This window comes from Nesoenas mayeri (assembly GCF_963082525.1).
Source record: "Nesoenas mayeri genome assembly, contig: SCAFFOLD_159, whole genome shotgun sequence".
Taxonomy (NCBI): Eukaryota; Metazoa; Chordata; class Aves; order Columbiformes; family Columbidae; genus Nesoenas; species Nesoenas mayeri.
In genome coordinates, this window is record NW_027660034.1 from 26,772 (window position 1) to 49,189 (window position 22,418).

At 61.7% G+C, this 22,418-nt stretch overlaps 1 protein-coding gene across 1 annotated transcript in view; it reads right to left on the minus strand.

Annotated features, from left to right (window-relative positions):
* The window catches only part of LOC308052314 (voltage-dependent L-type calcium channel subunit alpha-1D-like), a gene marked incomplete at both ends in the record, with an annotated part of 36,611 nt that extends 16,437 nt beyond the window's left edge, over positions 1-20,174 (minus strand). The window contains 33 exon segments of the mRNA XM_080364406.1: positions 885-1,062; positions 1,140-1,298; positions 2,734-2,935; positions 3,021-3,167; positions 4,339-4,391; positions 4,523-4,630; positions 5,478-5,565; positions 6,351-6,457; positions 6,583-6,642; positions 7,430-7,559; positions 8,289-8,421; positions 8,501-8,561; positions 8,949-9,003; positions 9,145-9,226; positions 10,145-10,265; positions 10,703-10,910; positions 12,954-13,179; positions 13,257-13,417; positions 13,670-13,696; positions 14,588-14,675; positions 14,799-14,882; positions 14,964-15,118; positions 15,198-15,301; positions 16,104-16,300; positions 17,608-17,716; positions 17,718-17,761; positions 17,869-17,937; positions 17,940-18,010; positions 18,085-18,224; positions 19,273-19,378; positions 19,612-19,771; positions 19,774-19,857; positions 20,147-20,174. Of these exon segments, the coding sequence (XP_080220532.1) occupies positions 885-1,062; positions 1,140-1,298; positions 2,734-2,935; positions 3,021-3,167; positions 4,339-4,391; positions 4,523-4,630; positions 5,478-5,565; positions 6,351-6,457; positions 6,583-6,642; positions 7,430-7,559; positions 8,289-8,421; positions 8,501-8,561; positions 8,949-9,003; positions 9,145-9,226; positions 10,145-10,265; positions 10,703-10,910; positions 12,954-13,179; positions 13,257-13,417; positions 13,670-13,696; positions 14,588-14,675; positions 14,799-14,882; positions 14,964-15,118; positions 15,198-15,301; positions 16,104-16,300; positions 17,608-17,716; positions 17,718-17,761; positions 17,869-17,937; positions 17,940-18,010; positions 18,085-18,224; positions 19,273-19,378; positions 19,612-19,771; positions 19,774-19,857; positions 20,147-20,174 (3,745 nt within the window).
* Between the last annotated feature and the right edge of the window lie 2,244 nt (positions 20,175-22,418).

Consider the following 22,418-nt stretch of genomic DNA (forward strand, 5'->3'; position numbering starts at 1 on the left):
ACACCCTCTTTGTGTGACACCCCCTGTCCTTAGGTGACACTGTCACCTTGTGTGACACCCCCCATGCTCATGTGACACCCCCTCCTTGTGTGACAACCCCCTATTTGTGTGACACCCCCCTCTTCGTGTGACACCCCCCATGCTTGGGTGACACCCTCCATGTTTGGGTGACACCCCCCATGCTCGTGTGACTCCCACCTCCTTGTGTGACAACACCCCTCCTCTTTGTGTGATATCCCCTGTCCTTAGGTGACACTGTCACCTTGTGTGACACCTCCTTGTCGTGTGACACCCCTTGTGCTCATGTGACACCCCATCCTCATGTGAAACCTCCCTCCTTGGGTGACACCCCGTCCTTGGGTGACACCCCCATCCTCAGGTGTCACCCCTGTCCCTGTGTCACCCCTGTCCCTGTGTCACCCCTGTCCCTGTGTCCCCCCATCCTTAAGTGTTACCCCGTCCCTGTGTGACACCCCCATCCTCAGGTGTCACCCCTGTCCCTGTGTCACCCCTGTCCCTGTGTCACCCCTGTCCCTGTGTCACCCCATCCTCAAGTGTCACCCCATCCCTGTGTGACACCCCCATCCTCAGGTGTCACCCCTGTCCCTGTGTCACCCCTGTCCCTGTGTCACCCCCATCCCCAAGTGTCCCCCCATCCTTAAGTGTTACCCCGTCCCTGTGTGACACCCCCATCCTCAGGTGTCACCCCTGTCCCTGTGTCACCCCTGTCCCTGTGTCACCCCATCCTCAAGTGTCACCCCATCCCTGTGTGACACCCCCATCCTCAGGTGTCACCCTCGTCCCTGTGTCACCCCTGTCTCTGTGTCACCCCATCCCCAAGTGTCACCCCGTCCCTGTGTGACACCCCCATCCTCAGGTGTCACCCCTGTCCCCATGTGCCCCCACCCCGTGTCCCCCCCCATGTCCCCCCCCATGTCCCCGTGTCCCCACCCGCGGTTTGAAGGCCACAATCTTGAGCAGCATCTCGGCGGTGAAGAGCCCGGTGAACACCATGTTCAGCAGGTCCATCACATAGTTGAACGGCTTGGACTGCTCGTAGTGCTACAGGCGGACAAACAACAGCGTCACCGCGTCCCCCGCCTGTCCCCAACGTCCCCAATGTCCCCCCCGCCACCCACCTGCACGGCCAGCGCGATGGTGTTGAGGAGGATGAGGACGAACATGATGTACTCGAAGGCGGTGGAGTTGACCATGGCCCAGACGCGGTGTTGGCTGCGGTTGTGCGGGATGTACCGCCGCAGCGGCTGTGCCTTCAACGCGTACTCCACGCACTGGCGCTGCCACCGGGGAGGGGACATTGGGACAGTGGCACCACCGCGTGGTGACACCTCCCATGCACACAGGGGGACACCACGGGGTCCTTTCACCACCATTTGGGGTGACAAGGTGACACTGGTGTGTCACCGTAACCCCGCCTGTGCCTTCAACGCGTACTCCACGCATTGGCGCTGCCACCGGAGAGGGGACATTGGGACAGTGCCACCACCGCATGGTGACACCCCTCATGCACACAGGGGGACACCACGGGGTCCTTTCACCACCATTTGGGGTGACAAGGTGACACTGGTGTGTCACCGTAACCCCGCCTGTGCCTTCAACGCGTACTCCACGCATTGGCGCTGCCACCGGAGAGGGGACATTGGGACAGTGCCACCACCGCATGGTGACACCCCCCGTGCGCACAGGGGGACACCATAGTGTCTCCCTGACCACTGTGTGGGGTGACAAGGTGACACTGTAGCATGTCACCGTAACCCCGGCTGTGCTTTCAACGCGTACTCCACACACTGGCGCTGCCACCGGGGAGGGGACATGGGGACAGTGCCACCACCACGTGGTGACACCACAGTATCCCCTCCACCACTACATGGGATACCACAGCGTCCCCCTGACCACTATTTGGGGTGACAAGGTGACACCGCAGTGTGTCACCATAACCCTGGTTGTGCATTCAATGTGTATTCCACGCACTGGCGCTGCCACTGGGGAGGGGACATGGGGACAGTGGCACCATCGCGTGGTGACACCCCCCGTGCACACAGGGGGACACCACGGGGTCCTCTCACCACCATTTGGGGTGACCAGGTGACACTGCGGTGTCCCCAAAACCCTGGTGACATCCTCCCCACACTGTCACTGTCCCTGAGGAGGGGACACAACCACCACATATGGAGGTGCCACCACCCCAGGAGGTGACAAAGTGACACCATAGTGTCCCACCACCACATGGGGTGACGAGGTGACACTGCAGTGTCCCCCCAACCCTGGTCACATCCCCCCCACACTGTCAGTGTCACAGGGGAGGGGACACAACCACCACATATGGAGGTGCCACCACCCCAGGAGGTGACAAAGTGACACCAGTGTTCCACCACCTCATCGGGTGACAAGGTGACACTGTGGTGTCCCCAAAACCCTGGTCACATCCTCCCTGTACTATTACTGGGGAGGGGACATAACCACCACATATGGAGGTGTCATCACCGCACATGGAGGTGTCACCACTGCACATGGAGGTGTCACCACCCCAGAAGGTGACAAAGTGACACCATAGTGTCCCACCACCACACAGGGTCATGAGGTGACACTGTGCTGTCCCCAAAAACCAGGTCACATCCTCTCCATACGGTCACTGTGACGGGAGAGGTGACACAACCTGGCGGTGCCACCCCCTGGGGATGTCCCCAAGTGCCACCAGGTGTCCCCTGTCACCTGGTTCTTGTCCAGCTCGCAGTTGCGGTACTCGCTCTCGCCCTGCGCGCGGAAGGTGATGATGACGAAGCCCACGAAGATGTTCATCATGAAGAAGGCGATGACGATGATGTAGACGATGAAGAAGATGGAGATCTCCACCCGGTAGTTGTAGATGGGCCCCTGGTCCTCGGCGTTGGCGTCGATGGCTTTGTACAACAGTCTGAAGGGACACGGCGGTGACACGGCGGTGACACGGCGGTGACATCCCGCCCCGGGGGTGGCGTTGTCACCGTCCCCAGACTCACGCGGGCCACCCCTCGAAGGTCGAGACGGTGAAAAGCGCCATCATGCCGGCCAGGACGTTGTCGAAGTTGAAGTCGCTGTTGTGCCACAGGCGCTGGCGCACCGAGGGGTGGGTGACGTCCCCGTCCTTGTACACCAGGAACGTGCCCCTGGGGGACAGTGGGGACAACGGGGACACCACAATGAGGGGTGGGTGACGTCCCCGTCCTTGTACACCAGGAACGTGCCCCTGGGGGACAGGGGGACATTGGGGACAATGGGGACAGCACACCGAGGGGTGGGTGACATCCCTGTCCTTGTACACCAGGAACGTGCCCCTGGGGGACAGGGGGACATTGGGGACAATGGGGACATGTCCCTGTCATTGTACACATTGTACTGGGGACACATCCCCATCCTTGGACATCAGGAACGTGCCCCTGGGGGACAGGGGGACATTGGGGACACTGGGGACACATCCCCATCCTTGGACACCAGGAACGTGCCCCTGGGGAACAGGGGGACATTGGGGACACTGGGGACATGTCCCTGACCTTGTGCACCAGGAATGTGCCCCTGGTGGGGACAGGGGGACAATGGGGACATGTCCCTGACCTTGTGCACCAGGAATGTGCCCCTGGGGGACATTGGGGACAATGGGGACATGTCCCTGACCTTGTGCACCAGGAACGTGCCCCTGGTGGGGACAGGGGGACAATGGGGACATGTCCCTGACCTTGTGCACCAGGAACGTGCCCCTGGTGGAGACAGGGGGACAATGGGGACATGTCCCTGACCTTGTGCACCAGGAATGTGCCCCTGGGGGACATTGGGGACAATGGGGACATGTCCCTGACCTTGTGCACCAGGAATGTGCCCCTGGGCGACATTGGGGACAATGGGGACACTGGGGACACCATACCGAGGGGTGGGTGACGTCCCTGTCCTTGTACACCAGGAACGTGTCCCTGGGGGACAGGGGGACATTGGGGACAAGGGGGACACATCCCCATCCTTGGACACCAGGAACATGCCCCTAGGGGACAGGGACACATGGGGACATTGGGGACATGTCCTTGTACACCAGGAACGTGATCCTGGGGGGGACAGGGGGACATTGGGGACAAGTCCCTGTCCCTGTACACCAGGAATGTGCCCCTGGTGGGGACAGGGGGACAATGGGGACATGTCCCTGTCCTTGTACACCAGGAACGTGCCCCTGGTGGGGACAGGGGGACAATGGGGACATGTCCCTGTCCTTGTACACTGGGAACATGTCCCTAGGTGGGGACAGGGGGTTGGGGACACTGGGGACACCGGGGTTGGGGACACAACACCCACTTGCACTCCCCTGGCGTGTGTTTGGCCTCGTCGGTGCAGCTGTAGAACTTGCCCTGGGGACAGTGGAGGGGTCAGGGGGGTCCCCATCTCTCAGGGGGGGTTTGGGGACCCCCGGGGGGGTTTGGGGACCCCCGGGCGGGGTTTGGGGGCCCCTCGGGGGGGGTTTGGGGGTCCCCTCGCTCACCTTGAAGAGCTGCACCCCGATACAGGCGAACATGAACTGCAGCAGCGTGGTCACGATCATGATGTTGCCGATGGTGCGGATGGCGACGAAGACGCACTGGACCACGTGCTGGGGACACCCGGACAGACGGACGTGAGGTCACGGGGACGGACGGACATGGAGACAGACACATGGCGGGGGACATGGTTGTTTGGGACAGACAGACATTGAGGACATGGAGACAAATGGACGTGGGGACACGGGGACAGATGGACATGCGGACACGGGGATGGATGGACGTGGGGACACGGGGACGGACGGACACGGGGACGGGCACAGAGGGACAGATGGACATGGGGACATAGGGACAGACACATAGCTGGGGACATGGTTGTTTGGGACAGACAGACATCGAGGACACAGGGACAAATGGACATGGGGACACGGGGACAGATGGACATGGGAACACGGGGACAGATGGACGGACATGGGGACACGGGGATGGATGGACGTGGGGACATGGGGATGGATGGACGGACATGGGGACACGGGGATGGATGGACATGGGGACACAGGGACAGAGACAACCGTGGGACATGGGGACAGACGGACAGGGGGACACCCCTTGCTTGGGACAGAAAACCAGACACCCTCCCAGTGCTCTCAGTGCCCCCCCGTCCCCTCCCAGTGCTCCCAGTCCCTCCCAGTGCCCCCCCATCCCCTCCCAGTGCTCCCAGTTCCCTCCCAGTGCTCCCAGTGCCCCCCTGTTCCCTCCCAGTCCCTCCCAGTGCCCCTCTGTCCCCTCCAAGTGCTCCCAGTCCCTCCCAGTGCTCCCGGTTCCCTCCCAGTGCCCCCCTGTCCCCTCCAAGTGCTCCCAGGCCCTCCCAGTGCCCCCCTGTTCCCTCCCAGTGCCCCTCCCAGTGCCCCCCGTCCCCTCCCAGTGCTCCCAGTCCCTCCCAGTGCTCCCAGTGGGCACCTTGAGGCCCTTGGCGCGGTTGATGGCTCGCAGGGGCCGCAGGACGCGCAGGACCCGCAGGATCTTCACCACCGAGATGGCGCTGGAGCTGCCGGGGGGACACCAGTTGCTCCCAGTGCCTCCCAGTAACACTCCCAGTCCCTCCCAGTCCTCGTACCGGTGCTCCCAGTTCACCCCAGTTCCTTACTGGTCTCACAGGAAGGTGACGCCCCCCTCTCCCATTGGAGTTTATATGTAAAATAAAGGTGGATCCCTCCATCCCAGTTCATCCCAGTATACTCCAGTGAATCCCAGTACCTTCCAATATACTCCAGTGCCTCTCCCAGTGCTCCCAGTTCACCCCAGTCCCTTACTGGTCTCATACAACAGCATCACTTCCTCTCCCCCTCAATTTGAGCGGCAGATCCCACCCTCCCAGTCCCTCCCAGTTCATCCCAGTATAGTCCAGTGCCTCCCAGCAGCCCTCCCAGTGCCTCCAGCAGCCCCCCTAGTCCTTCCCAGTCCCTCCCAGTGCCTCCTAGCAGCCCTCCCAGTGCCCCCCAGTCCTTCCCAGTCCCTCCCAGTGCCCCCAGCAGCCCCCCCAGTGCCTCCCAGTCCTTCCCAGTTCCTCCCAGTGCCCCCCAGTCCCTCCAGCAGCCCCCCCCAGTGCCTCCCAGTCCCTCCCAGTGCCCCCAGCAGCCCTCCCAGTGCCTCCCAGTACGCCCAGTAGCCCTCCCAGTGCCTCCCAGTCCCTCCAGCAGCGCCCCCAGTGCCCCTCCCAGTCCCTCCCAGTGCCCCCAGCAGCCCTCCCAGTGCCTCCCAGTCCCTCCCAGTGCCCCCAGCAGCCCTCCCAGTGCCTCCCAGTCCCTCCCAGTGGCTCCCAGCGGCGCTCACTGGATGCCGAAGGAGATGAGGGACACGCCGACCACCAGCAGGTCCAGGAGGTTGAACCAGTTGCGGCAGAAGGAGCCTTTGTGCAGGAAGGCGCCAAACGCCGTCATCTGGGGGGGGCGACACCGTGAACCCCAACATTGGGGGGACCCCCCCACTCCCCAGGACACCCCCAAACCCCTGGGGACCCCCCCAAACCCCTGGGGACCCCCCAAAATCGCCCCCTCCCCAGTACCTTGAGCAGGATCTCAACAGTGAAGATGGAGGTGAAGGCGTAATCGAAGTAGCCCAAAATCTGAGGGGGGGCAGAAAATGGGGTGACCCTGACACCCCCCACCCCCCCAAACCCTCCTTGTGTCCCTTGACCCCCCTAGTTCCTCCCAGTACCCCCCAGTTCTTCCCAGTGCCCCCCAGTTCAACCCCATCCCCAGCACTGGACAAGTGGCTCCTGTGTCCCACATGGGATGAATTAATGTTCCCCCCCCCCCACCATTCTCCCAGTTTGTCCCAGTTTGCCCAGTATCCCCCCCATGATTGTCCAGCACCCCCAGACCCCCTACACACCCCAGTTCCTCCCAGTTTCCCCCAGTTCCTCCCAGTGCCCCCCATTTCAATCCCCCCCCTCCCCACTGGGCTCCCATGTCCCACATGGGATGAATGAACCCATCTCCCCCATTGCCCCAGTTGCTCCCAGTTTGTCCCAGTTTGCCCAGTATCCCCCCCATGGTTGTCCAGCACCCCCAGACCCCCTACACACCCCAGTTCCTCCCAGTTTCCCCCAGTTCCTCCCAGTACCCCCCATTTCAACACCCCCCCCCCCAACTGGGCTCCTGTGCCCCACATGGGATGAATAAACCCGTCTCCCCCATTGCCCCAGTTGCTCCCAGTTTGTCCCAGTTTGCCCAGTATCCCCCCCATGGTTGTCCAGCACCCCCAGATCCTCTACACACCCCAGTTCCTCCCAGTACCCCCCATTTCAAACTCCCCCCAACTGGGCTCCTGTGTCCCACATGGGATGAATGAACCCATCTCCCCCATTGCCCCAGTTGCTCCCAGTTTGTCCCAGTTTGCCCAGTGCCCACGTGGTTGCGGGGGGAGTGGGTGCGGACGGGGTCCTCGGCGGCCAGCGAGACGCTGCTGAGGATGATGAAGACGAGGATGAGGTTGGTGAAGACGTGGTGGTGGATCAGGGCGTGGCAGCGCACCCGCAGCCTGCACCAGTGCTCCCAGTTAATCCCAGTTACTCCCAGTTAATCCCAGTTACTCCCAGTTCACTGGGTGTGCCCCTGTCCCCAGTCCCCCCATGTTCTTAGTGTCTCCAGTCCCAGTGCTCCCAGTTCCCCCAGTGCCTCCCACCCCAGTGCTCCCAGTCCCCCAGTGTCCCCAGTGCTCCCAGTTTGTGTCCCCAGTGCTCCCAGTTCCCCCAGTGCTTCCAGTTTGTGTCTCCAGTGCTCCCAGTTAATCCCAGTTACTCCCAGTTCACTGGGTGCGCCCCTGTCCCCAGTCCCCCCATGTTCTTAGTGTCCCCAGTCCCAGTGCTCCCAGTTCCCCCAGTGTCCCCAGTCCTCCCAGTCCCCCCAGTGCCTCCACCACCCCTCCCAGTATCTCCCAGGGCTCCCAGTGCTCCCACCACCCCTCCCAGTAGCTCCCAGTGCTCCCAGTGCCCCTGCCATCCCTCCCAGTCCCCTCAGTGCCCCCGCTACCCCTCCCAGTAGCTCCCAGTGCTCCCACCACCCCTCCCAGTAGCTCCCAGTGCTCCCAGTGCCCCTGCCACCCCTCCCAGTAGCTCCCAGTGCCCCCGCCACCCCTCCCAGTAGCTCCCAGTGCCCCCCCACCCCTCCCAGTATCTCCCAGTGCCCCCGCCACCCCTCCCAGTAGCTCCCAGTGCTCCCAGTGCCCCCGCCACCCCTCCCAGTAGCTCCCAGTGCTCCCAGTGCTGACGGGTTGGTGCTGCCCAGCAGGAAGAAGGCGCTGCCCTCGGGGATCGGCACCACTTTGCTCTTGGGGGGCTCCTCGGGGGGGTCCAGCCGGGGCCCCCCCAGACTGTCCCGCTCTCCCCCCGCCTCCTCGTCACCTGCAAGGGACCCAGGCGTCCGGGCGGTGTCACCCCCCGACACGGACCCAGGCGTCCGGGTGGGTGACAGAGTGGTGACACTGACCTTCCTCCTCCTCTTCCTCCTCCTCTTCCTCCTCCTCCGGCTGCTCCCCCTCCACCTGGGGGGGAATTTGGGGGGGGGGGGGGTCACACACTTTTGGGGGGACACATGTTGGGGGGGATGTCACACATTAGGGGACACTTTGGGGGTGTCACCCTGAGGGGGGACACTGAGGCGAGTGGCACACTTGGTGGGGGGGGGTCACAATTTGGGGGAAGGTGTCACCTTTTGGGGGGGTCACACACTTTTAGGGGGTCACACACTTTTTGGGGGGTCACACACTTCGGGGGGGTCACACTTTGGGAGGGACACTCTGAGGTGAGCGTCACACTTTGGGGGTGTCACTTTGGAGGTGTCACACTTGGGAGGGTCTCATTTTGGGGGGTGGGGGTCACACACATTGGGGGGTGTCACAATTTGGGGTGTCCCCCCACGTCCCACTCACCTTCACACTCACGTCCTGGCTCCCTGCGCTGGCTTCCACCTCTCCAGCTTTGTCCCTGGTTTTGGGGTGAAAAAAGAGGGGGTTCAGGCAAAGGACCCAGGCGTCTGAGAGCCCCCCCCACCCCTTAAAAGGGACCCAGGCATTCAAGTGCTCCCCCCACTCCCATAAAAAAGGGGACCCAGGCGTCCGGGCTCACTTCTTCTCGGCCCCCGAGTTGATGTTGTCACCATCGGCCAAGTTGTCGACGGCGATGGCCAAGAAGACGTTGAGGAGGATGTCTGGGGAGGAGAGGGTTAACCAGTGCTCCCAGTATGCTCCCAGTATGCTCCCAGTATCCTCCCAGCATGCTCCCAGTATGCTCCCAGTTCCCCTCCTGCTGGGTTCGCTCCTGTCCCCCCCATCCCACTTTCACTCCCAGTCCCAGTATCTCCCACATCTGCTTCCCAGTTACCTAGCGCTGCCTTCCCAGTCCCTCCCAGTTACCCGGTTCCCCGTTCCCAGTCCCTCCCAGTGCCCTCCCAGTTCCCCTCTTGTTGGCTTCACTCCTGGTCCCATTCCCCCTGTCCCACTCTCTACTTCTATTCCCAACCCTAGTGGCCCCCAGTTCCCCAGTCCCCCCAGTTCCCCTGTCCCAGTGCCTTCCCAGTCCCAGTGCCCCCCAGTTTCCCAGTCCCAGTGCCCCTCAGTTCCCCAGTCCCAATCCCTCCCAGTGCTCCCAGTCCCAGTCCCCCCAGTTCCCCAGTCCCCCCCAGTTCCCCAGTCCCAGTGCCCCCCAGTCCCCCCAGTTCCCCAGTCCCAGTCTCCCCCAGTCCCAGTCCCTCCCAGTTCCCCAGTCCCAGTGCCCCCCAGTTCCCCAGTCCCAATCTCTCCCAGTGCTCCCAGTCCCAGTCTCCCCAGTTCCCCAGTCCCCCCCAGTCCCCCCAGTTCCCCAGTCCCAGTTTCCCCCAGTCCCAGTCCCTCCCAGTTCCCCAGTCCCAGTGCCCCCCAGTTCCCCAGTCCCAGTGCCCCCCAGTCCCCCCAGTTCCCCAGTCCCAGTCTCCCCCAGTCCCAGTCCCTCCCAGTTCCCCAGTCCCAGTGCCCCCCAGTTCCCCAGTCCCAGTGACCCCCAGTTCCCCATCCCAGTCCCTCCCAGTGCTCCCAGTGCCCCCCAGTTCCCCATCCCAGTCCCTCCCAGTGCTCCCAGTACACCCACGCACAGTTCCCGCAGATGAAGAGGATGACGAAGTAGATGCAGACGAGCATCCCGGGGAAGACGGGGCCGCCGTACGCCATGATCCCGTCGTACATCACTGCGTTCCAGTCCTCCCCCGTCAGGATCTGGGGTGGGGGGGACACCCCAAAACACCAGGGTCACCCCAAAACCCCAAGAGCCCTCCCACACTCCCAGTACAGCCCCCCAGTGCTCCCAGTACGCTGCTGCAGCCTCCCAGCCCTTCTCAGGGTGCAGCGTCACCCTGGAGGGGCTACAGGATGGTGAGGGGACCTGTTTATGGGGGGGCTCATGGGTTTTGGGGTCCCCCATGGGTTTTGGGGTCCCTCTCTGGGCCTTGGGGTGTCCCCCCCAAGATTTCAGGGTCTCTCACAGGTTTCAGAGTCCCCCACAAATTCCAGGGTCCCCCACAGGAGTCAGGGTCCCCCCTTGGATTTTAGGGTCCCCCCTTGGATTTTAGGGTCCCTCTCTGGGCTTTAGGGTCCCCCCAGGTATGAGGATGCCCCTCCAGGTTTCGGGGTGTCCCCCAGATCTGGGGGTTCACCTGGAAGACCGTGAGCAGGGCCTGAGGGAAGGTATCGAAGGTGCTTCGCTTGGTCTGGGTCTCGTCGAAACTGAAGCGTCCCCCGAAAAGCTGCATCCCCAGGAGGGCGAAGATGATGATGAAGAGGAAGAGGAGGAGGAGGAGGGAGGCAATGGACTTCATGGAGTTCAGCAGTGAGCCCACCAGGTTGCTCAGCGACGCCCAGTGCCTGCAACATACTGGTGTTACTGGGAGAAGTGGGAAAAGGTGCCCCACGGCCGCAGGGGTGATGGATGGGTCAATGAATGGGGTCATTGGGTGGGGTCAATGGAGCTCAATGGGGTCATTGAGTGGGGTCAATGAGTGGGGTCATTGAGTGGGGTCAATGGAGCTGAATGGGTTCAATGAGTGGGGTCAATGAGTGGGGTCAATGAATGTGGTCAGTGAATGGGGTCAGTGAATGGGGTCAATGGTGCTGAATGGGGTCAGTGAATGGGGTCAATGAGTGGGGTCAATGAGTGGGGTCATTGAGTGGGGTCAATGGAGCTCAATGGGGTCAATGAATGGGGTCAATGGAGCTGAATGGGTCAATGAATGGGGTCATTGAGTGGGGTCAATGGAGATCAATGGGGCAATGAATGGGGTCAATGAATGGGGTCAACGAAAGGGACCAATGAATGGGGTCAACAAATGGGACCAATGAATGGGGTCAACAAATGGAACCAATGAATGGGGTCAACAAATGGGGTCAATGAATGGGGTCAATGGAGCTCAATGGGGTCAATGAATGGCTCATTGAGTGGGGTCAATGAGTGGGGTCATTGAGTGGGGTCAATGGAGCTCAATGGGGTCAATGAATGGGGTCATTGAGTGGGGTCAATGGAGATCAATGGGGCAATGAATGGGGTCAATGAATGGGGTCAACGAAAGGGACCAATGAATGGGGTCAACAAATGGGACCAATGAATGGGGTCAACAAATGGAACCAATGAATGGGGTCAACAAATGGGGTCAATGAATGGGGTCAATGGAGCTCAATGGGGTCAATGAATGGCTCATTGAGTGGGGTCAATGAGTGGGGTCATTGAGTGGGGTCAATGGAGCTCAATGGGGTCAATGAATGGGGTCAATGAGTGGGGTCAATGAGTGGGGTCAATGAATGGGGTCAATGGAGATCAATGGGGCAATGAATGGGGTCAATGAGTGGGGTCAATGAGTGGGGTCAATGGAGCTGAATGGGGTCAATGAGTGGGGTCAATGAATGGGGTCAACGAAAGGGACTAATGAATGGGGTCAACAAATGGGACCAATGAACGGGGTCAATGGAGCTGAATGGGGTCAATGAATGGGGTCAATGAGTGGGGCCAATGAGTGGGGTCATTGAGTGGGGTCAATGGAGCTCAATGGGGTCATTGAATGGGGTCAATGAATGGGGTCAATGAATGGGGTCAATGAATGGGGTCAATGAATGGGGTCAATGGAGCTGAATGGGGTTAATGAGTGGGGTCAATGAGTGGGGTCAATGGAGCTGAATGGGGTCAATGAGTGGGGTCAATGAATGGGGTCAATGAGTGGGGTCAATGAGTGGGATCAATGAGTGGGATCAATGAGTGGGATCAATGAGTGGGGTCAATGAATGGGGTCAATGAATGGGGTCAATGGAGCTGAATGGGGTCAATGAATGGGGTCAATGAGTGGGGTCATTGAGTGGGGTCATTGAGTGGGGTCATTGAGTGGGGTCATTGAAGCTCAATGGAGCTGAATGGGGTCAATGAATGGGGTCAATGAGTGGGGTCAATGGAGCTGAATGGGGTTAATGAGTGGGGTCAATGAGTGGGGTCAATGAGTGGGGTCAATGAGTGGGGTCAATGGAGCTGAATGGGGTCAATGAATGGGGTCAATGAATGGGGTCAATGAATGGGGTCAATGAATGGGGTCAATAAATGGGGTCAATAAATGGGGTCATTGAGTGGGGTCATTGGCGCTGAACGGGGTCAATGAATGGGGTCAATGAATGGGGTCAATGAAGCTCAATGGAGTCAATGAATGGGGTCAATGGAGCTGAATGGGTCAATGAATAGGGTCAATGAGTGGGGTCATTGAGTGGGGTCATTGAGTGGGGTCATTGAGTGGGGTCATTGAGTGGGGTCATTGAGTGGGGTCAATGGAGCCCAATGGGGTCAACGAATGGGGTCAACGGAGCCTAATGGGGAGATGTGAGGGGGGAGGTGACGCCCCCCGAAGTCCCACTGTCCCCTCGCTGTCCCCTCACCGGGTGACTTTGAAGACGCGCAGCAGGCGGACGCAGCGCAGCACGGAGATGCCCAGGGGCTCCATGGCCCCCCGCTCCACCAGCGCCGTCTCCAACACCCCCCCGCACACCACGAAACAGTCGAAGCGGTTGAAGAAGCTGGCGAAGTAACACCCGGCGCCCAGGGCGTAGAGTTTCAGCAGCATCTCGGCAGCGAACAGCGACAGCAGCGCCTTGTTGGCGTACGCTTTTGGGGGGGAAAACGCTGTTTGAACACCCCGCCGAAATTCGGGGGGGGTGGGATTTAAAGTGGGGGGGTGGTACCTTGGGTTTGGGTGAGCCAGGGGGGTTGGCCGTGGTGCTCCGAGGCGATGGTGAGGGTGTTGAGGAACACCAAAAGTAAGACGGTCCAGTAGAAGAAAATGGATTTGACGGCTGCGCGGCACCGGCGCCGCCACAGGCGGTTCAGGCGGCGAAGGCGGCGCCTTGGGGGGGGGAATTTGGGGGGGTGGGGGGGCAAAATTTGGGGGTACGGGGTGGGGGGAAGTGTTGGAGGGGACAGTGGGAGTTGGATGGTTTGAGGTGTTTGGGTTAGAGACCTCCCATGAAGTGGGGGGGGAGGATTTGGGGGGCCCTGCTGTGTGCCCCCCACTTTTTCCATGTCCTCCCCCCTTTTTTACACACACACCCCCCGCCCCGTTTTTCCACCCCCCCCCATCACTTTCCCTTTCACTCACCAGAATTTGGTCTTTGTGATTTTGCCCCTGGGGAGGGAAAAGCACAAGAGTTACCCCCCAATTTAGGGGAAGGGTCACATGGGAGATGATGAGAGGGGGCCCTGTGGCCATGGGGGGGTGTTATAGGGGTGCTGGGGTCAGTTTGGGGGTCCATGGGGGGGTCCCAGGTGGTCTTGAGGTGCTGTGGGGGCAGTTTTTGGGTCTGGGGGGGGAAACAGGGAATTGGGGGTGGGGGGGGGGTCCCAGGGTCAGGTTTGGGGTCTGGAGGGGGTCCCAGGGGCTATAGGGGGGTTTTAGGGGGTCATGGGAGGGCTGAGAAGGATCTTGGGGGGCTGGTGGGGGGTCCCAGGGTCAGGTTTGGGGTCTGAAGGGGATCCCAGGGGCTATGGGGGGGTTTTAGGGGGTCATGGGAGGGCTGAGAAGGATCTTGGGGGGCTGGTGGGGGGTCCCAGGGTCAGGTTTGGGGTCTGAAGGGGATCCCAGGGGCTATGGGGGGGTTTTAGGGGGTCATGGGAGGGCTGAGAAGGATCTTGGGGGGCTGGTGGGGGGTCCCAGGGTCAGGTTTGGGGTCTGGTGGGGGTCCCAGGGGCTATGGGAGGGTTTAGGGGGTCATGGGGGGGCTGAGAAGGATCTTGGAGGGCTGGTGGGGGGTCACAGGGGCTATGGGAGGTTTTAAGGGGTCATAGGGGGGCTGAGAAGGACCTTGGGGGGCTGGTAGGGGGTCCCAGGGTCAGGTTTGGGGTCTGGAGGGGGTCCCAGGGGCTATGGGGGGTTATGGGGGTTCCCAGGAGATACAGGGTGTCCCAGGGGTTATCAAGGGCTATGGTGGAATCCCAGGGAAAATGGGGGGGTCCTAGGGGGTACTGGGGGGCCCAGGGGATATGGGGGGGTCCAGGCCCCCCCCGTTTCGTCACTCACAGGCAGCGGTCACAGGCGCCCGGTTGTGCCTCCTCCTCACCCGCCGTCTCCGTGTTCACCGACGTTGTCTCACTGCCCGGTAGACTGGCTGGGGGGGGCGGGGTGGGGGGGACAAGGACAGGTCAAAGGTCAGCACAGGGGACAGCAGGGAGTTGGGGGGGGGGCACCCCAACATCGTGGGGACCCCCCAAGGCGGGGGGACAGTGGTTACCGTGGGTGTCAGTGGAGTGACTGGTGTGGCGCAACCACTTGAGCCGCGGTTTGCGCTTCCCCATCAGCTCCTCGGCCGTCAGCCCTGGGCGGGGGGGGGACACGGAAAGGTTTTGGGGTGCTGAGGATTTTGGGGGGGTCACGAGGGTCCCCCCCCAATACTTACGGTGCTTCTCGTGCTCGTCCTCGTCGCCCTCCAGGTCCTCGGCTTGGGTGATCCAGTCCATGTAGCCCCGCAGATCTTCCTCCAGCTGCTGCTTCTCCCGCAGCTTCTGGAAGTCTCCGCGGGCTTTGGCCTTTTCACGCTCCTTGGAGAACTCCCTGGGGGGGGGGACATGTGTGTGACCCCCCCCAAAAACACGCTAATAACATGTTAATGACACGCTCGCCATGGGCTCACCCGCTCAGCACCCCCAGCACCAAATTGAGGACGAAGAAGGAGCCGAAGATGACGAGGCTGACGAAGTAAATCCAGGGTAACTCGTGGCCCATGGCGTCCTGCATCTGGAAAAGGGGGGGACACACAAATTTGGGGGTGAATGGGTTAAAAGAGGGAGTTGGGAGTAGAGGGGACCCCAAATCCATCCCTGAGGGGTCCATGGGGTGATGTGGGTGCTGGTTGGTGGGGGCAACACCATCTTTGGGGAGGATTCAGGTGGTTTAGTGAGGGTAGGAACTACTTTGGGGGTGCTGGGGGGGTTGTGAGGATTTTTGGGGTGCTCCTGAGGGGGTGTAGGGATTTTTGGGGTGGGGAGGGGTCAGGGGACCCCCAAATTTCCTCTGAGTGGTCTGTGGGGTTATGTGGTGCTGCTCGTTGGGGTCAATCCCCTCAGGACTATTTAAGGGGTTCAAGAAGGGTGGGAAGGACTCTGGGGGTGCTGGGGGGGGGGGTCAATGATTTTTGAGGTGCTCCTGAGGGGGTGTAGGGATTTTTGGGGTGCTCCCAGGGACAGGAGGGTCAGGGGACCCCCAAATTTCCCCTGAGTGGTCTGTGGGGTTATGTGGTACTGCTTATTTGGGTTAATCCCCCCAGGACTATTTAAGGGGCTCAGGAAGGGTGCGAAGGACTTTGGGGGTGCTGGGGGGGGTCAATAATTTTTGGGGTGCTCCCGGTGGGTTTGGGGGACCCCAATTGTCCCCTTGAGCGGTGTATGGGGTGATGCGGGCACCCCTCAGTGTCCCTGGAGAGGTCTGGGGAGGATCTCTTGGTTCAGAGAGCAGAGGGAAGACTTTGGGGGTGCAGGGGGAGCGTAAGGGTTTTCGGGGTGCCCCTGGAGGGGGGGGGAGGGATTTTTGGGGTGCTCACCCAGTAGAGGACGTCGGTCCAGCCCTCCATGGTGATGCACTGGAAGACGGTGAGCATGGCGAAGAAGAAGTTGTCGAAGTTGGTGATGCCGCCGTTGGGTCCCTCCCAGCGGCCGCGGCACTCGGTGTTGTTCTGCAGGCAGGCGCGGCCGTGCCCCGAAAACGCGCACGGGGACGGGTCATCCTCCGACTCCAGGTCTTGTTTTGGGGGGGGGACACCCCAAAATAATATTATGTAATGGTATTGGGGGGTTAACACTCCCAAAAGGGTGTTTGGGGGAGTCAGGAGCTCTACAATGGAGTTTAGGGGGACTCTGGGTGCTGAGGGACAGAGGAAGGAGTGGGAGCCCCCCCAGTGCTATGACGGGTTTAAGGGGGGGGGTAAGATTGGGGTGCAGTCATCCTCTGACCCCAGGTCGTTTTTGGTGGGGGGGACACCCCAAAATAATATTAGGTAATGATACTGGGGGGTTAACACCCCCAAAAGGGTGTTTGGGGGAGTCAGGAGCTCTACAATGGAGTTTAGGGGGACTCTGGGTGCTGAGGGACAGAGGAAGGAGTGGGAGCCCCCCCAGGGCTATGGGGAGTTTAACGGGGGGGGTAAAATTGGGGTGTAGTTGTCCTCTGACTCCAGGTCTATTTTTTGGGGGGGGGGGCATACCCCAAAATAATATTATGTAATGGTATTGGGGGGTTAACACCCCCAAAAGGGTGTTTGGGGGGGTCAGGAGCTTAGGGGGGCTCTGGGTGCTGAGGGACAGAGGAAGGAGTGGGAGCCCCCCCAATGTTATGGGGGGTTAAAGGGGGGGGGGCTAAAATTGGGGTGTAGGGTGGGGGGGGTGTCAGAAAGAGGGAGGGGGGGTCATGAAGGTGAAGAGTCATGGGGGGGGCACATGGAGTCTAAGGGGGGGGCAAGTGACTTTGCTGGGGTGTCACTGGGGGTGCTCTGGGGGGTCTCAGGAGCTTTGGGGGGGTCTTAGGGCATTGGGGGGTCCCAGTATCCCACTGGTGTGTCACTGGGGGGAGATTAGGGGCTCTGGGGGTGTCCGAGGGCATTTTGGGAGGGGACAATTGGGGTGTCACTGGGGGGGGGTCCTGGGTGCTGGGGGGGCTCAGGATGCTGTGGGGGGGCTCAGGGGGGTGGGGGGGTCCCAGTATCCCACTGGTGTGTCACTGGGGGGAGATTAGGGGCCCTGGGGTTGTCCAAGGGGTTTTTGGGGGGACAATTACCCCCACTGGGGTGTCACTGGGGGGTTCCTGGGGTGCTGGGGGGGGGCTCAGGGACACTGCAGGGGGGCTCAGGGACGCTGTGGGGGGGGCTCAGGGACACTGGGGGGTCCCAGTATCCCACTGGTGTGTCACTGGGGGGATCTCAGAGCACAAAGGGGTCTCCCAGTTCTCATTCATTTAGGAACCGAGCTCCTGGGAGGGTCCTGGTTGCCATGGGGGTCCTGGGTGCCGTGGGGGTCCCGGGGGGGGGTGACAGCGCGGTGACCCCCCCTTACCGGATCCGACGAAGAAGCAGGTCTTGTGCATGCGGCCGATGAAGAGCTCGAGGCCGATGATGGCGTAGATGATGATGACGAAGAGCACGAGCAGCGCGATGTGCAGCAGACGGCACCATCGCCTTCATGATGGAGTTGAGCACGATGTGAAGACCTAGAGGGGGCGGGGGGGGGAAAAAAGGGGGGGTAGAAAGATCATGGGGGACACTCCCCCAAAACTAAAGGTGCTGGGTGTGCTCCCCACACCCAAACTGGTCTTACTGGGGACGCCGGAGACCAGGCGGAGGGGCCGGAGGACGCGGAAGGCGCGCAGGGCTTTGACGTCGAAGCGCCCGGTTTGCCGCTCATGTGATGGGCCTCGCCGGGTTTGTGGGACACCTGCTCCAGGATGACGCTGAAGAGCCTGGGGGACAGTTTGGGGACACGTTGGGACCCCCCTATGACACGTCTCTGTCCCTTGGGGGACGGTTTGCTCACCCCACGACGACGATGACGAAGTCCAGCAGGTTCCAGCCGTTGCGGATGTAGGCGCTGGGGTGCAGGACCAGCCCGTAGGCGATGATCTTCAGGAAGGTCTCCACCGTGAAGATGATGAGGAACACGTACTCCACTTGCTCCTGGGGGGGACAATGGGGGGACACGGGGATTGGGGGACACCTCACCCCCATAACCACCCCCTAGAGGCTCGGTGGGGTGGCCCAGCACCCCCTTTTCCCAGGGGACAAGGGTGCCTGGGGCCACCAGCCACCCTCGTGTCCACTTCACACCCTTTGCAGTGTCTCCTTCTCCTGGGGACACAAGGGCATTTGGGGGACCCCCAAAGTGACCCCCCCATTTCCCAGTGTCCCCTCCTCCTGGGGGACAAGGGACAGTGGCATTTGGGAGACCCCCCCAAAGTGTCCCACCCATTTCCCAGTGTCCCCTCCTCCTGGGGGACAAGGGACATTTGGGGGATCCCCCCCACCCCAAGATCCCATCTCCTCGGGGACAAAGGACAGTGGCATTTGGGGACCTCCAAAGTGTCCCACCCATTTCCCAGTGTCCCCTCCTCCTGGGGGACAAGGGACATTTGGGGGACCCCCCCCCCCCCCCCCCCCCAAGATCCCATATCCTGGGGTACAAGGGACAGTGGCATTTGGGACCCCCAAAGTGTCCCCTCAATTTCCCAGGGTCCCCTCCTCCTGGGGACAAGGGACAGTGGCATTTGGGACCCCCCCAAAGAAGTGTCACCCTCATTTCCCAGGGTCCCCTCCTCCTGGGGCACAAGGGACAGTGGCATTTAGGGGACCCCCCCTCAGAGTGTCCCCCCACCCTTCCCAGCATCCCCTTCTCCGAGGACCCAGGCGTCCGGGCCGGTTAAACCGGGATTAGCACCGACTCCGGCGCCGGGTAAAGCGGCTTAAGGCGATGGCACACGTGTGACACGCGCTTCGGGGGACCCAGGCGTCCGGGGACCCCCCCATCCCCCTACAGACCCCCCATCACTCTCATTAAGTGGGGGACTCCAGGGTGAACCCCCCCCTATTCCCACTTCCCTCCACCCCCCAAAGCGGCTTCGTTATCACTTAACGAGCTAAACCAGCGCCTGACTGGGACCAGCTGGGGACAATGGGGGGGGGAAGGGGTGCCCCCCGTTATTTGGGGGGGGGGTTTGGGGGTGCTCACCAGGTTGTGGTTGGCGGCGTTGGAATCGTCCTCGGGGAAGGGGATATAAACCCCCAGGGCCACGCAGTTGGCGAAGATGGTGGCGAGGATGAGGATGTCGAAGGGCCTGGGGTTACGAGGCGAGGGGGCAGCAATTTGAGGGGGGGGGACAGCAATTTGAGGGGGGGGGCAGCCCCCCCAAACTTGCCCCCCACCCCCCCTCTGCAGCGCCCCAAACCACAACACACCTCCCCCCATTCCCATGGTGTCATGGCCGATCCCATCCCGCTGCCCCCCCCCGCCATGACCCCCCCCCAAAACTTGTGTGTCCCCCCCCCCAACCCAAAGCCAAGGCCTCACTTCCACTCGACGATGCTGATGGCGGCGCGGCGGATGGGGTTGTTGAGGCGCAGGCAGAAGAGGGCGCGGGGGGAGCGGTGCACCCCACCCGCCGGAGCCCTGGCCCTTGTGTTTGGGGTGGGGGGGCGGCGGTGCCGCTGACCGGGGGGGGTCCCGCTCCCACCGGACCCCCATTGCCTTCACCTATTGGCCACCCCGGGGCTTGGCCGGTGGCTTCGGCGAACGACGGCGGCTCCTTGGGGGGTCCTGTGGGGGGGGGCACATAGTGAGGATCCCCCCAAATCTCATGGATCCCCCCCAAACCCTCTTAGACCCCCCCCAACCAGGAGACACCCCCCTACATCTCCCAGACCCCTCTAAACCCCCTTGACCTCCCCCCACCCCAAAACCACCAACCCCTGAACACCCACAGACCAGGGAACCCCCCGTACATTTGGGGACACCCACATGTCATTGGGGACCCCCCCTTGAACCCCACACCCCCCCCCAGACCCCCCATTGAACCCCCCCCAAGACCCTGAGCCCCCAAACTCACCCTCCCCGTTCTCCTCTGACTCCGACATGCTGAGGGGTGTCTGGGGGCACCTGTAAGAGTTGGGGGGGGCAGGGAGGGGTATTTTAGGGGTGTCTGGTAGGATTGGGGGTATTTTGGGAGGCGGGGGGTGGTATGAGAGGGCTCTCAAGGGGATTTGGGGGGCGTGTTGGTGTTTGGGAGCATTTTAGGGGAGATACAGGGAGTATTTTGGGAGGGTGTGGGGTATCTAGGGGGGTATTTGGGGGGGGGTTAGGGGGGTATTTTGGGGGGTTTAGGGGTGGTTTCGGGGGGTCCATGGGTGCCGGGGTAGCTCCCAGGCTTGTCCTGTGTGTGTGTCCCCCCCCCTCGCTCGGTTACTGGCAGGAGATTAACGCTTAAACGAGGGCTGGGGGGGTGGGGGGGGGCGCTGCCCACGTGCCGGGACACACGGACGGACGTGGGGACAGATGTGGGGACAGATATAGGGACAGGAGGCCACCGTTCCTCACCCCAGCTGCCCCACAGACGCTGTTTCCTGCCTCGGTGACCCCAAAAAGGCCCCGTTTACCCCCCCTCACCCCCACAAGCACCATTTCCCCCTCAGACCCCATTTCCCCCCCTCAGACCCCAGTTTCCACCCCATTTTCCCCCCCACAAGCACCATTTCCCCCCCAGACCCCATTTCCCTCTCAGACCCCATTTCCCCCCTCTCAGACCCCATTTCCTCTCCCATTTCCCACCCAGACCCCATTTCCCCTTCAGACCCCATTTCCTCCCCCATTTCTCCCCCACAAGCACCATTTCCCCCCCAGACCCCATTTCCCCTTCAGACTCCATTTTCTACCCCATTTCCTCCCCACAAACACCATTTCCCCCTCTCACAAGCACCATTTCCCCCTTTACTACCCCTCACAAGCCCCATTTCCCCCTCAGACCCCATTTTCTCCCCATTTTCCCCCTCACAAGCACCATTTCCCCCCCCCACAAGCCCCATTTCCCCTCAGGCCCCATTTCCCCCCTCAGACCCCCTTTTTCTCCCCCATTTTCCCCCTTCACAAGCCCCATTTCCCCCTCAGGCCCCATTTCCCTCCTCAGACCCTTTTTCTCCCCCATTTCCCCCCTCAGACCCCATTTCCTCCCCCATTTCTCCCAACAAGCACCATTTCCCCCTCAGGCCCTATTTCCCCTTCAGACCCCATTACCCCTTTCTGCCCATTTCCCCCCCACAAGCACCATTTCCCCCTTTACTACCCCTCACAAGCCCCATTTCCCCCTCAGACCCCATTTCCCCCCCTCAGACCCCATTTTCTCCCCATTTTCCCCCTCACAAGCACCATTTCCCCATTTCCCCCTCCAACAAGCACCATTTCCCCCCTCAAGCCCCATTTTCTCCCCCATTTCCCCCCTCACAAGCACCATTTCCCCATTTTTCCCCCCTCACAAGCCCCATTTCCCCTCAGGCCCCATTTTCCTCCCCATTTCCCCCCTCACAAGCCCCATTTCCCCCCTAGACCCCACTTCCCCCCCCTCAGACCCCATTTCCCCCCTCACAAGCCCCATTTCCCCCTCAGACCCCATTTCCCCCCCTCACAAGCCCCATTTCCCCCTCAGACCCCATTTTTCCCCCCAGACCCCTTTTTCTCCCCCAGACCCCTTTTTCTCACCCTTTTCCCCCCCCCTACAAGCCCCATTTCCCCCCCAGACCCCTTTTTCTCTCCCTTTCCCCCCCGCCACAAGCACCATTTCCCCCCCTAGACCCCATTTCCCCCCTCACAAGCCCCATTTCCCCCCCCCCCGCTCTCCCTTTCCCGCCATTTTCCCTTCGCCGCCTCGCGCCCCCTCAGTTTCCCGCCCTCTCCAGCTCCCGCCGTGCCCCGCGCGGACTACAACTCCCAGCGTGCCCCGCGCGGGGGGCGGGGCGGGGCGGGGCGAGGAGCCTCACTTCCGCGGCGCGCCCCGCCTCACGTGACCCGCGGCGGGGCTCGCGGGAGAACTCGGGGTTCTCCCCCCCCCACCCCCAATATTTCCCGCCCCCCCCCCACCCCCCGCGCGCTGAATTTTGGGGCCCCCCCGACCCCCCCAAAGATGGAGGAGGTGGATAGAATCCTGATCCACTCCCTGCGCAGGGCGGGGACGTGAGTGGGGGGGGACACCTTAAATTTGGGGTGGGGGAGACCTTAAATTTGGGGTGGGGGGGACCTTAAATTTGGGGGGGGGGGTGGGTGGATTGGGGGAGGACCCTGGGGATTTGGGGGGGTGATGGGGTGGAAGGGGGGGGGACTCTAGGATATTG